The following is a 15,221-nucleotide window of genomic DNA, read 5'->3' on the forward strand; positions in this document are numbered from 1 at the left end:
AACAAACAGCAGACCAACATATGTCGTACATCAGCCACAGAGAAACAGAACAAACAGCTGACAAACATGTGTCCTACATTAGCCACAGAGGCACAGAACAAACAGCTGACCAACATGTGTCCTACATCAGCCACAGAGACACAGAACAAACAGCAGACCAACTGTGTCCTACATCAGCCACAGAGACACAGAACAAACAGCTGACAAACATGTGTCCTACATTAGCCACAGAGACACAGAATAAACAGCAGACCAACTGTGTCCTACATCAGCCACAGAGACACAGAACAAACAGCTGACAGACACGTGTGTCCTACATTAGCCACAGAGGCACAGAACAAACAGCTGACCAACATGTGTCCCTACATTAGCTACAGAGACACAAACAGTAGACCAACATATGTCCTACATCAGCCACAGAGACACAGAACAAACAGCTGACCAACATGTGTCCCTACATTAGCCACAGAGACACTGAACAAACAGCAGACCAACATATGTCGTACATCAGCCACAGAGAAACAGAACAAACAGCTGACAAACATGTGTCCTACATTAGCCACAGAGGCACAGAACAAACAGCTGACCAACATGTGTCCAACATCAGCCACAGAGACACAGAACAAACAGAAGACCAACTGTGTCCTACATCAGCCACAGAGACACAGAACAAACAGCTGACAAACATGTGTCCTACATTAGCCACAGAGACACAGAACAAACAGCAGACCAACTGTGTCCTACATCAGCCACAGAGACACAGAACAAACAGCTGACAAACATGTGTCCTACATTATCCACAGAGGCACAGAACAAACAGCTGACCAACATGTGTCCCTACATTAGCTACAGAGACACAAACAGCAGACCAACATATGTCGTACATCAGCCACAGAGAAACAGAACAAACAGCAGACCAACATGTGTCTTACATCAGCCACAGAGACACAGAACAAACAGCTGACCAACATGTGTCCTACATTAGCCACAGAGACACAGAACAAACAGCTGACCAACTGTGTCCTACATTAGCCACAGAGACACTGAACAAACAGCAGACCAACATGTGTCTTACCTCAGCCACAGAGAATCAGAACAAACAGCTGACCAACATATGTCCCTTCATCAGCCACAGAGACACAGGGTGTCCCTACATAGGCCACAGAGACACAGGGTGTCCCTACATTAGCCACAGAGACACAGGGTGTCCCTACAACAGCCACAGAGACACAGGGTGTCCCTACATTAGCCACAGAGACACAGGGTGTCCCTACATTAGCCACAGAGACACAGGGTGTCCCTTAATCAGCCACAGAGACACAGGGTGTCCCTTCATTAGCCACAGAGACACAGGGTATCCCTACATTAGCCACAGAGACACAGGGTGTCCCTACATTAGCCACAGAGACACAGGGTGTCCCTACATTAGCCACACAGACCCAGGGTGTCCCTACATTAGCCACAGAGACACAGGGTGTCCCTACATCAGCCACAGAGACACAGGGTGTCCCTACATTAGCCACAGAGACACAGGGTGTCCCTACATTAGCCACACAGACACAGGGTGTCCCTACATTAGCCACACAGACACAGGGTGTCCCTACATTAGCCACAGAGACACAGGGTGTCCCTACATTAGCCACACAGACACAGGGTGTCCCTACATCAGCCACACAGACACAGGGTGTCCCTACATTAGCCACAGAGACACAGGGTGTCCCTACATTAGCCACACAGACACAGGGTGTCCCTACATTAGCCACAGAGACACAGGGTGTCCCTACATTAGCCACACAGACACAGACAGCTGGATGTATTTATGGCTTAATCGCCCTGCATACAAACTGACAAATCTCCTTTGAAACGTCCCTGGCATGCTTTGTGTACACTTTTCAGAGGAGCACTAATTGTTTTCCAAGTAAGAGGTTCTTATGTTACTGAATTTGTTTTGATTGATTGTAATTATATCCCTGTCTTTCTGACGTTTTAGGTCAATCGATCCGAGCTCAAGTAATAAAAGTTGTCTGCCTTAATATCATACTACATTGTTGACGTGGGTTACCGTGGAGACAAGCCTGTTTTGGAACAGATTCCTCTTAATCTTGGTGATAAAACGTTAGAAATCCAATCTGACAGACAAGATAGACTTCAAGACATTATAAACTGAAACTTGGTGATGTAATTATTTCATGAAAATGAATACGATCACAATTGTTTTTCTCATTGAAAAGTTGAAAGTCCCTTGCCTACATTGTCATATTATCCTTTCCAGAAACATGGCATACAACAATGTCTTGTGATTCATTTTTAATGAGAATGTAACAATGTGTAACAATATCGCTTATGTTTATTCTTCTCTCCAGCACAATAGAACTTTTGAGGTTTTGTATCGATGTAACATAGATGTAATAATATAGTTTAGCGTTTTTAGCTTACCTGATTGAAAGTCAGTTAAACACTTTTAATATTACTTGATTTATTCATACAGGTAAAGGCTTTTAGTTACTTGAATAATCCAACCAGTTAAAGGTTTCAAATTAATTGAATATTGCATACAGGTAAAGACTTTTAATTACTTGAATAATGCACATTTCAATAATGCAAACAGATTTTTAAAGGCTTGAGGATATACAGTTAGAAACTTTCTTCTTTACTTCTATTTAATTTCATCCTCGATTACCCACTCTATTTTCTCTCCATTGCCTCCATTACCCAGTGTAATTTGACTCCATTGCCTCCATTACCCAGTGTATTTTCTCTCCTTAGCCTCCATTACCCAGTGTATTTTCTCTCCATTGCCTCCATTACCCAGTGTATTTTCTCTCCATTGCCTCTATTACCCAGTGTATTTCTCTCCATTGCCTCCATTACCCAGTGTATTTTCTCTCCTTGGCCTCTATTACCCAGTGTATTTTCTCTCCATTGCCTCCATTACCCAGTGTATTTTCTCTCCATTGCCTCCATTACCCAGTGTATTTTCTCTCCATTGCCTCTATTACCCAATGTATTTTCTCTCCATTGCCTCCATTACCCAGTGTATTTTCTCTCCATTGCCTCTATTACCCAATGTATTTTCTCCCCATTGCCTCTATTACCCAGTGCATTTTCTCTCCATTGCCTCTATTACCCAGTGTATTTTCTCTCCATTGCCTCTAGCCCAGTGTATTTTCTCTCCATTGTCTCCATTACCCAGTGTATTTTCTCTCCATTGCCTCTATAACCCAGTGTATTTTCTTTCCATTGCCTCCATTACCCAGTGTATTTTCTCTCCATTGCCTCTATAACCCAGTGTATTTTCTCTCCATTGCCTCCATTACCCAGTATATTTTCTCTCCATTGCCTCTATTACCCAGTGTATTTTCTCCCCATTGCCTCCATTACCCAGTGCATTTTCTCTCCATTGCCTCTGTTACCCAGTGTATTTTCTCTCCATTGCCTCTATTTGCCCAGTGTATTTTCTCTCCATTGTCTCCATTACCCAGTGTATTTTCTCTCCATTGCCTCTATTACCCAGTGTATTTTCTCTCCATTGCCTCCATTACCCAGTGTATTTTCTCTCCATTGCCTCCATTACCCAGTGTATTTTCTCTCCATTGCCTCTATTACCCAGTGTATTTTCTCCCCATTGCCTCCATTACCCAGTGCATTTTCTCTCCGTTGCCTCTATTACCCAGTGTATTTTCTCTCCATTGCCTCTATTACCCAGTGTATTTTCTCTCCATTGTCTCCATTACCCAGTGTATTTTCTCTCCATTGCCTCCATTACCCAGTGTATTTTCTCTCCATTGCCTCTATTACCCAGTGTATTTTCTCCCCATTGCCTCTATTACCCAGTGTATTTTCTCTCCATTGCCTCAATTACCCAGTGTATTTTCTCTCCATTGTCTCCATTACCCAGTGTATTTTCTCTCCATTGCCTCTATTACCCAGTGTATTTTCTCTCCATTGCCTCCATTACCCAGTGTATTTTCTCTCCATTGCCTCCATTACCCAGTGTATTTTCTCTCCATTGCCTCTATTACCCAGTGTATTTTCTCCCCATTGCCTCCATTACCCAGTGTATTTTCTCTCCATTGCCTCTATTACCCAGTGTATTTTCTCTCCATTGCCTCTATTACCCAGTGTATTTTCTCTCCATTGCCTCCATTACCCAGTGTATTTTCTCTCCATTGCCTCCATTACCCAGTGTATTTTCTCTCCATTGCCTCTATTACCCAGTGTATTTTCTCCCCATTGCCTCCATTACCCAGTGTATTTTCTCCCCATTGCCTCCATTACCCAGTGTATTTTCTCTCCATTGCCTCTATTACCCAGTGTATTTTCTCTCCATTGCCTCCATTACCCAGTGTATTTTCTCCCCATTGCCTCTATTACCCAGTGTATTTTCTCTCCATTGCCTCAATTACCCAGTGTATTTTCTCTCCATTGTCTCCATTACCCAGTGTATTTTCTCTCCATTGCCTCTATTACCCAGTGTATTTTCTCTCCATTGCCTCCATTACCCAGTGTATTTTCTCTCCATTGCCTCCATTACCCAGTGTATTTTCTCCCCATTGCCTCTATTACCCAGTGTATTTTCTCCCCATTGCCTCTATTACCCAGTGTATTTTCTCTCCATTGCCTCAATTACCCAGTGTATTTTCTCTCCATTGCCTCCATTACCCAGTGTATTTTCTCCCCATTGCCTCTATTACCTAGTGTATTTTCTCTCCATTGCCTCTATTACCCAGTGTATTTTCTCTCTATTGCCTCCATTACCCAGTGTATTTTCTCTCCATTGCCTCCATTACCCAGTGTATTTTCTCTCCATTGCCTCTATTACCCAGTGTATTTTCTCTCCATTGCCTCTATTACCCAGTGTATTTTCTCTCCATTGCCTCCATTACCTAGTGTATTTTCTCTCCATTGCCGCCATTACCCAGTGTATTTTCTCCCCATTGCCTCTATTACCCAGTGTATTTTCTCTCCATTGCCTCTATTACCCAGTGTATTTTCTCTCCATTGCCTCCATTACCCAGTGTATTTTCTCTCCATTGCCTCAATTACCCAGTGTATTTTCTCTCCATTGCCTCTATTACCCAGTGTATTTTCTCTCCATTGCCTCCATTACCCAGTATATTTTCTCTCCATTGCCTCTATTGCCCAGTGTATTTTCTCTCCATTGCCTCAATTACCCAGTGTATTTTCTCTCCATTGCCTCTATTACCTAGTGTATTTTCTCTCCATTGCCTCTATTACCCAGTGTATTTTCTCTCCATTGCCTCCATTACCCAGTATATTTTCTCTCCATTGCCTCTATTACCCAGTGTATTTTCTCTCCATTGCCTCCATTACCCAGTGTATTTTCTCTCCATTGCCTCCATTACCCAGCGTATTTTCTCTCCATTGCCTCCATTACCCAGTGTATTTTCTCTCAACACACACACATTTGCTATGGAGTTATGACAACATGCAGCACGCTTGATATTAAAAACTATTCACGAAAGTTTACAGCACTGATCTCATTAATTACTCACTTACATATGAGAGGGGAACAACATACAAACAAGGTAAATTATTGTTTACAAATTAAAGTTAAATTCAAAAAGTTGGAAGTCAGACCCTAATAAGATATGGAGAACATACGTTGTGTCACACAACAAATAAAACAAACCAGGTGTTCATTTTATTAGGTCATCGTTGTACTTTCACCAAATACATGTAATCAGATAGGAAACAGCATGAAATTTATGAGAGCCGGTGGTTACCCTATGGTTGAACCGAATCAGTGGTTGGTCATGGCTGTACTCTCACCAAATACATGAAATCAGATAGGAAACAGCATGAAATTTATGAGAGCCGGTGGTTACCCTGCGGTTGAACCGAATCTGCGGTATCCTGAAGGGCATTATTGTGAGGAACAACTGTATTATGAAAATACCCGGAACCCATTCACCACCACAGTTTAATTCTGGAAGTGACATTACCTTCTCAATCAGTAACCTTGCACAGAATTTCTCTTGCTCATGACTGTAATTTGAGTGGACCGATATGTTTATCACTGCCTATTTCAAATCAGACTCAAAATAGAGCGAAGGTGGCAAATTCACAGACTGAAGCTATAAAACCTGAATTGTTGAAGAGGATGTTATTGTCTCTTTGCTCTTCCTCTAGGGCCTTGTTGAACGAGACGGAGAAATAAGAAAAGCTCGTGAAGAAACTCTGAAAGTACAACAGGACTTAGAAGCACAGCTTTTGGAGGAGAGAACAGCCAATCAGGACACCCAGGTGAGTCACATGATACTATTTTGAAAAACTGATACCCGAGTCTTTATATGGCCCATAATGTCTTTGCAAATGTTAAATATGTTTTCTTCTCACAATGTTAAATGTGGATGACTTTTGTCATTTGGTATTTTTTTCAGCTCAAATTCATGGCCATTTTTGCTTTTTTATGCAGCGTAGCAAAATTTTAGTATCTTTGTCTGGGAATGTGGTATCTGTCAAGATAAAACATATTTTTGTCACACTATTTTGTAAAAGATCAAATTGGAGGTCATGGCTTAATCAATGCTTGACAGCGTGAAGTGTTTTACCCCCAAGTCAGCAATACAGCTATGTCATAGGATCCTGTATGTATCTTTAGCCGGGACCAGGCAAACCAGTGGTTGATATAATGAACACCAATGAAGTTAATGACACAAACGTCAAAATCAAATAATTATCCAGTCCAGACAAGCATTGGACCACATTTTCTCATGAAGCTTAATAAAAAGTGCAAGGCATATTAACTTCCAAAAAAAACTAGTTGGAGACAGCATCAATACTTTACTGGTCAGTGTATACACTATGTTTGTTTGTTGTTTAACGCCGCATTCAGCAATATTCCAGCTATATGATGGCGGGCTTAACGCCGCACTCAGCAATATTCCAGCTATATGATGGCGGTCTGTAAATAATCGAGTCTGGACCAGACAATCCAGTGATTAATATCATGAGCATCAATCCACGCAATTGGGATCGATGATATGTATCAACCAAGTCAGCGAGCCTGACCACCCGATCCCGTTAGTCACCTCTTACAACAAGCACAGTCGCCTTTTACGGCAATCATGGGTTGCTGAAGACCTATTCTCTGCCAGATCTTCACGGGGTTGTATACACTATGTTCCACTGTCACACATGATATTGAACGTTGGGGTGACCTGTGTCAGCTGATGAAACAAAACTGTGCATAAGTCGTGGAGGTCAAATGAGCCCTACTCCATGTTTCAACTTTGCGCTAACCCTGTCATTGCTTGGCATTAAGGCCATGTGTAGAGCAGATAACACAGGAGCTACTGCTGGTTATCCTTTCACTGCAACCAGACTGTCACTTTATTCAGTGAGATGTAAACTGAGCTCTCATTGGTCGGAGCCACTGCTGGTTATCCTTTCACTGCAACCAGACTGTCACTTTATTCAGTGAGATGTAAACTGAGCTCTCATTGGTCGGAGCCACTGCTGGTTATCCTTTCACTGCAACCAGACTGTCACTTTATTCAGTGAGATGTAAACTGAGCTCTCATTGGTCGGAGCCACTGCTGGTTATCCTTTCACTGCAACCAGACTGTCACTTTATTCAGTGAGATGTAAACTGAGCTCTCATTGGTCGGAGCCACTGCTGGTTATCCTTTCACTGCAACCAGACTGTCACTTTATTCAGTGAGATGTAAACTGAGCTCTCATTGGTCGGAGCCACTGCTGGTTATCCTTTCACTGCAACCAGACTGTCACTTTATTCATTGGTGACCCAGCAGGAGAAAAGGGACCTTATGGCTGCTAGGATACAAATGTGCTGTGACGTTATTAACTGACGTCAGCTTACTACCGTAAAAAATGGCCATGTGTGGGGACTGTACAAAAATATCTTTTTTTGTAATGTAATAAGAACATTTTATTACTTGCCCGTTTAATTAACATACAGCTGTATTACACATTGTGTAATACCAACACGCGTGCTTATGTACTGCGGGAACAAGTTACATTAACGACCCTTGAAAGCTCTCAACATCTCTTGGCATTTTCAACGACACTGTGTTTGGAGATGATAGATCACAGAGAGGAGCTTATGCACACTCAGTGACCCCAGCAACCTTGTTGCAAGGCTGACGTCACATGGTATCGTTTCGCCGATGGATCTTGCAACAAAATTTCACTAATTGCGTCATCAGGTATTGTGACGTGATTATAAACTTTGTGGTGCAGGGCCCCGTTCCACAAGGCGATCGCACTTGTTAAAGTATGTGAGTTACGATAACCTTAGCACTACGATAATATTGTGGAACGGATGCCTGAATTCTAAAGGTGAGCGGATGTAAGGTATCAAATTAATATGTGTCGTTTTACGTGTTTGAAGTATTATTCTGTTAAACTCAATTGGACTACTTTGTGGATCGTGTAGGTGTCTGCCTATTTATACACGACAGTGTAATTCTAAAAAAAGTTATAAATGGCAAGTAATTAATAAAATAAACTCATGAATAGTTCTGGTATGTGATTTGCTTTCGCTTGTCAAATACCAGTACTAATCACTCGTTTCATAAAATTAGTATTCTATATATTTCAAACATTTCAGCATACATATTTACTTTCAATTAATCAGACATTATATCTAAAAACTGCAATAAACACATGAACAGTTTTAAGTCTGAAAATTGGATTTTGCAGAAAATGGGTCCTAATGTTTAATGCTATTTATCTCTGTAAGAAATATGAATCGAAGCTTGTGAATTGTATTAATGTGTTCCTACAATACTGTAGTTTTAAAAAGTAATGAGAAGTCAAATGTGATTTTTCACCTATGAGGTCCCTCATCTCATGGTTGGTCACATATATTGACTACACTCCGAAGCAGCTGTATCTATTAATGGGTGATGGGGAAGCAGTGTAATTAACACTGTGTAGTACTGATGACTTTTGGAGACCTTGGTTACCATAGGTCTCACCCTACTGCTTGCTTTGAGAGGTGACAACGGTGGATTACCTAGTAAGGGTGGTCATCTTATACACGGAGTCGAAGATCTCATGGTTTTTTAAATTTTATTTTAGTGGCACCAATTTGGTGTCGCACCGTGTAAACATAAAATGGCGACGTGTGCTGGTATTACGCATGCGACCAATCATCGTAGAAAAAAAAAATGCAAGATAAACATATTGTTATTGCAAATATAAGGTTTCATTCCAGGTCGCTTTATACACGGAGTATAGGATTTGGGGTCGATTTTGAAGGCATGTACAGCGGGGTCATCTTGTTCATGGGGTCGCTATATACACAGCGATATATGGTAGCTAGAATAATGCTCACACAACAAACAAAGCATGATTGGTTCAAGGCCACAATCATGAATTATCACAGACTAATGTTCTTTAATAGAATCTATGGGGGCACAATTCCTTGTGCAGAGTTGCGTCCCTTGGGCACACCAGAAACCTATGATTGTGGGTTCGAATCCCAGTTCATCCCAATTATGTAACTAGGTTTGTCAGCACCATACCCATTCTCGTTTCTGCAAAGTGGTAAACGTCTGAGACCTGCATCACTTCGCGCTTTCCTCACACATTATGCTGACACGCCGTGATATAACTGGAATACTGTTAAAAGCGGCATTGAACCCAACTTACTCATTCACTCACTAACAGCCACTACATGTGTGCTTCTCCTTGATTTTTCAGGATGCAATGGACCATTTGCGAGGACGGAAAGATGAGCTGAAACGAGAAGTTTCCTCTTTACGTGATGAGCTTGCGGAGTCCCAGAAGGCACACAGGTGAATGTTTAGAGAGTACAGAAACTGATTATACAGACTTCCAATTGACTGTTTGACGACACTAATAGCATAGAATAGGCTAAATGTGTCAAAAGGCTGATTTTCCTAAACAGTACAAACGTATGATAAAACTGCTCATCTTGGGTCAAGGACATCCAGCAACAAGTACAGAAACTGATTATACAGACTTCCGATGACTGTTTGACGACACTAAAAGCATAGAATAGGCTAAATGTGTCAAAAGGCTGATTTTCCTAAACAGTACAAACGTATGATAAAACTGCTCATCTTGGGTCAAGGACATCCAGCAACAAGTACAGAAACTGATTATACAGACTTCCGATGAATGTTTGACGACACTAAAAGCATAGAATAGGCTAAATGTGTCAAAAGGCTGATTTTCCTAAACAGTACAAACGTATGATAAAACTGCTCATCTTGGGTCAAGGACATCCAGCAACAGACGTGTGTATGTTGATTGCAATGACTGATGTATTTCAGCATCCTGAACACTCGCTGGAGAGAGAAATCTGCTCTGATTGGTCAGCTGGAACACCAGGTGTCACAAATGAAGGACTCATGGGAAGGCAAGGAGGAGAAGCTAACAGGAGAGAGAAACAAGGCGATCGAAGCAGCAAAGTAAGTTGTTTTTTGTGTGAAATAAATGTAACTTTCAAATAATACAATTATTCTTGCAGGTCTGAAACGTGGAAGTTTAGATACTTGGGGGTTTGATGTTTGTTGCTACGTTTGACCCCAGTATATATACCCAAAATACTGAAATAGCAGTGCTGACAACAACTTTGGTTTAAGGGCTACCCAGAGAGCAGAAGATTGGGGGTTAGATCTCCGTCCGTGTCATATCTATAGACGTTAAAGACAGTACTTGTTGTTACCCAGCCTGTCACTTGGCATTAAGGGAATAAAATAAGCATTGTTGGCTCAGATTTACAAAATATTTCCACTGACCCCCCAACCCATGAATTTCAAACACAATTCATGTGAAGGAAAAGGTACCATTCCGCCAAATTCTTTTTTCAGCAATTTATGGTAATTGTTGTTTTAAAAGTGAGAATGGCGAAATTGCTGGTTCCAATCAGTTTTCAAAAGACTTTGCGACGTTTCACAAAGATCAATTTTGACATGATGAAAATTTGAATGAAAAGCTCCCAAAATTCTCATCTACATTTTAGACAAATTGACTTACATGAAATCAATAGAACAAAATGGCAAACAAGTATAATCACAAGAGATAGGTCAGGCAGAAAATTGTAATGGTTGGAAGTGTTACATGTGTTAGCATGATCTTTGGAGCATAAACAAGTAATGTAATGTAATGCCTAACCACTTGATCCCATTAGTCACCTCTTACGACAAGCATAGTCGCCTTTTACAGTAAGCTGGGGTTTCTGAAGACCTATTCTACGTGGATGAGTAGCCCTTTGCCTTTAATTTTAAGATTCTTTTACAAAATTGCCAAGAACAAGACTCAGTCATACACGATCAGCAACTGCCATATCTGTTCACTTATGTAAACAACCTGAGACTTCCTAACGAGAAACACTCAGTCAGTGCTAAAATACATTGTTTATTTTAGATTTGTGATAAATGCCATTGTTTTCCAGGGTTGTTACCAGATATACAATAAAGAGAGAATATTTGTCTTTTCTTGTCGAATAACATGTAAAGATGATATAAACATGTTATTTGACAAGAAAAGGACAAATGATCTATTTATTCTGTATTTTCTTGCATCTTTTTTTATCATACCATAGTGTCATTGAGACAGGCTGAAAGTAGTTCCAGCATAAAGGGTTATTTATTTATAAAAATAAAAAAAATTATTTGGATGTAAATATAGTATTTCATCACTAAATACCGTATTTGACGTAATAAGCGCCCATGGCGATATTTGCTAATATATGGGCTAGTGAACAATCCCAATAGCACCCTTCCGATTGATCAATGTACACAAGACTTATTTATTTGTGTAAAATACGCACTCGTGTGTTATATGCACCCTTAATTACGGGCAATTCAATTCTGGAAAAAATATATCTGTCGTGTATAATACACACAGACTTTTCTTTTGTATCATTTCAGGCTGTCAGCGTAAACCACGAAATTTATGATCTTTCAACGCTTTCACCAAAATTATATTCTAAAAAGAGCCCCCTATTTCTAATTTTGAGAGCGCCTTGGGCACTTATAACGTTGAATACGGTATGTAATAAAGTCCCATATGCCCATCTTCCTGAGGCAAGCGTGTCCACTAGCCTTTAATTATGAAAGTCTAGTATTCACCCTCGCCATGTGTTTTCATACCCGGCGGCGTGGATGGTTGCTCACAATATTGATCAATGGATTTTCTGGTCCAGACTCAATTTATTTACAGGCTGTTGGCCTGTAGACGGAATATTGCCAAGTACAGCATTAAGCAACAAACAAACAAATATAAACTATTACACTGATGAACTATGTACATTATTTCCTCTTTAAAGGAAGGCCTAACATAAGGGGCCAGGTGTTGTAGTAAGATTTTGAAATTAGAGTCCGCCATCAAACAATGTTTGGGTCAGCTACAAATAATGATTTCTCCTCATTATATTCAAACACAGTTTCATTTACGAAACGATGCCCGTCCCTACTTGTCGGTAAACTGAAGTTAATAAGGGCTCTTTGAAAGGGAATAATGGACCCCCTTTCACCATTTATGTGTTTGTATGACAGAAAATAGGAGTCCAATTATTGTTTGTTGTCCAGCCTGGCCATAGAGAAGCTGCGGGGGATGGATGATGCGTTCCGCAAACAGCTGGAGGCCAAGGAGAAATCCCACCAAGAGGAGATAAATCTTGTCAAGGAACAGAAGGAACGGGAATTGCAGGAAGCAAACAGAAGGGTATGACTCATGAACAGCAGTTGTCTCCCCCTAACAGCAGACTTGGAGCTATATTGTATAGAAACCTGTTCTAATTTAACAGTTCACATTATTTGACTGACACTTTGAAACTCCAATACATCAACATAGAATTACGATGGGCAAAGCACTGACACTTTTGCAACTCCAATACATTAACATAGATTTACGATGGGCAAAGCACTGACACTTTGTAACTCCAATACATTAACATAGATTTAGGATGGGCAAAGCACTGACACTTTGTAACTCCAATACATTAACATAGATTTAGGATGGGCAAAGCACTGGCACTTTTAAACTCCAATACTTAAACATAGACTTACCATGGTCGTGCACTGCTACATTTGTAACTCCAATACATAGATTTACGATTGATGCATGCAGTAGGACCCTGGCTGAAAGTTAGCATTTGTTTCATCCGAAATTAATATATTTTTTGAATGTCATGAATGGTCACATTTTCACATGTGCTCATGTGTTAGGATGTCTTGTTTTCTGTTCCCACCAGGTGGCGCTAGTGGAAAATGAGATGCGGGAGTTGTTGAGAGAGACTGAGAGCAACAAACGCGCAATGGAGGACAAGCTCAAACATTTGACACATGCCCTCGGGGACCTCCAGTCTGACCTCTTCTGAGGTGAAGGTCAGCAGCCGTGATGAACTTGGAACAAGAATGCACCATCTGTGTTACAACTAGAGACTGAATCATGTGATGGGTGTTCTGCACCAGCTTTGTCTGTTTCCTTGCTAAGAATAGATCCAGTAGATCTAGGTTTGTGAAAGGTGTATGACCTTGGACACCTGTAGCGTGCCACCTTCTGATGCTTGAAAGCCACAACATTATCCAATATACTTGGAACAGTACTGTTCTTCCACACCATCTAGAGATCCGGGGTAGAATCGGTCTTCAGCAACCCATGCTTGCTGTAAAAGGCGACTATGCTTGTCGTAAAAGGCGACTAACAGGATCCGGTAGTCAGGCTCGCTGACTTGGTTGATGCATGTCATCGATCCCAATTGCGTGGATCGATGCTCATGATATTAATCACTTGATTGTCTGGTCCAGACTCGATTATTTACAGACCGCCATCATATAGCTGGAATATTGCTGAGTGCGGCGTTAAACAACAAACAAACAAACCTGGTTAACCAACCACACCATCTAGTTGAGGAATATTGCCGATTGTAGTATTACACAGCAGACAAACAGCCTTGTGATCCACAGGATAACTGCTCATCCAGGGTTGATGTAGAGATTTTACTGCCACTTCCATCAACCTCACCCCTGGATGACCCTTTAAACATTGCAGTGAGTTTTGTATTAGGTTACACCGGTTATAGCCATATTCAGGCAATGTCATGTCAGGGGACACCAGAATTGGCTCCACACATTGTACCCATGTGGGGAATTGAACCTGGGCCTCCAGCTTAACAAGCAAACGCTGTAACAACTGGGCTACACCAACAATTGTTAAAATAGAAATGTAAGAAAGTTACATTACAAAAAGTGTGGACTTAGAATTGAAGATAGTGTCTGCCTATTGAAGATAATGTCTGCCTTTAGAATTGAAGATAGTGTCTGCCTATTGAAGATAGTGTCTGCTTATCGAAGATAGTGTCTGACTATTGAAGATAGTGTCTGCCTGGTCAGCTTGTAACACTTTTCTCAGTTGTCAGATCTTTAATGTCATAACTAAATAATTCAAATAACATGTTTCTTATTATTAAGAAATAGAAGTGTTCACATTTTCAGATTTAGCCAAAAATTCTTTGTGCCAAATATTTCTGTACCAGTATATTTCATATACGGAGTGAATTTATTATTGAAGTTGCTCGATACAAATATAGAGTGGAAACAGGTAGCCCTGCTGTTAAGGTGTTCACTTGCTACAGTGAGACCAGAGTTTGATTCCCTTTGGTTTGGGGTGCAACTGTATTAAGAAAATGGCCACAATGGCAATGGTTCATTGTTCCCACCATGACAAAGTTGCTCAGTGATATTAAAGCAAACTTTGTGTATCCATCCATCCATCCATCCATCCATCCATCCATCCAATATGTTTCTATTCTGGAACTTAGAAATCATTTAAATGTCATCCTGCAGTCTTATACACACATTGACCAAGTGGTCCAGTGATGTCTTTCATCCCGCAGGTGTGCCAGAAAGCAATGATACTGGGTTCGAATCCTAGATATGCCCTGATCATGGTTCTGGGTTTGTCAGTATCGAACCGTGGTTCTGGTTTCATCAAAGCAGTCAATATCAAAGCCTTGAGCTTTCCTCCCACACTTAGCTGACAAGCTCAGTCACTTTTTCATAACATTGCTTTAAAGTGAAGATCGGCGGTAATAAAAAAAAAGGAGTAATTTTCTTTAATTTTCTTTTCATCATTTGGACTTTGAAAGAGCGGCACATCCGGAAACCTAGTAATAAACAAAATGTCGCCTTAACTGACAAGCTCAGTCACTTTTTCATAACATTGCTTTAAAGTGAAGATTGGCAGTAATAAAAAAA

General features: G+C 40.8%; 1 protein-coding gene across 2 annotated transcripts in view; it reads left to right on the forward strand.

Annotated features, from left to right (window-relative positions):
• LOC124112213 (leucine-rich repeat and coiled-coil domain-containing protein 1-like) overlaps positions 1-13,715 on the forward strand; it is a 573,474-nt gene extending 559,759 nt beyond the window's left edge. For both annotated transcript variants that reach the window (XM_048398967.1, XM_048398966.1), the window contains exons 23-27: positions 6,154-6,267; positions 9,694-9,788; positions 10,290-10,427; positions 12,552-12,687; positions 13,217-13,715. In XM_048398967.1, the coding sequence (XP_048254924.1) occupies positions 6,154-6,267; positions 9,694-9,788; positions 10,290-10,427; positions 12,552-12,687; positions 13,217-13,342 (609 nt within the window). In that variant the 3' untranslated portion in view covers positions 13,343-13,715. The remainder of the gene's footprint in view (positions 1-6,153; positions 6,268-9,693; positions 9,789-10,289; positions 10,428-12,551; positions 12,688-13,216) is intronic.
• The last annotated feature ends 1,506 nt before the right edge of the window (positions 13,716-15,221 follow it).

The sequence above is a fragment of the Haliotis rufescens genome, unplaced genomic scaffold (assembly GCF_023055435.1).
Source record: "Haliotis rufescens isolate VD_foot unplaced genomic scaffold, xgHalRufe1.0.p SCAF_19, whole genome shotgun sequence".
NCBI classification, from domain to species: domain Eukaryota; kingdom Metazoa; phylum Mollusca; class Gastropoda; order Lepetellida; family Haliotidae; genus Haliotis; species Haliotis rufescens.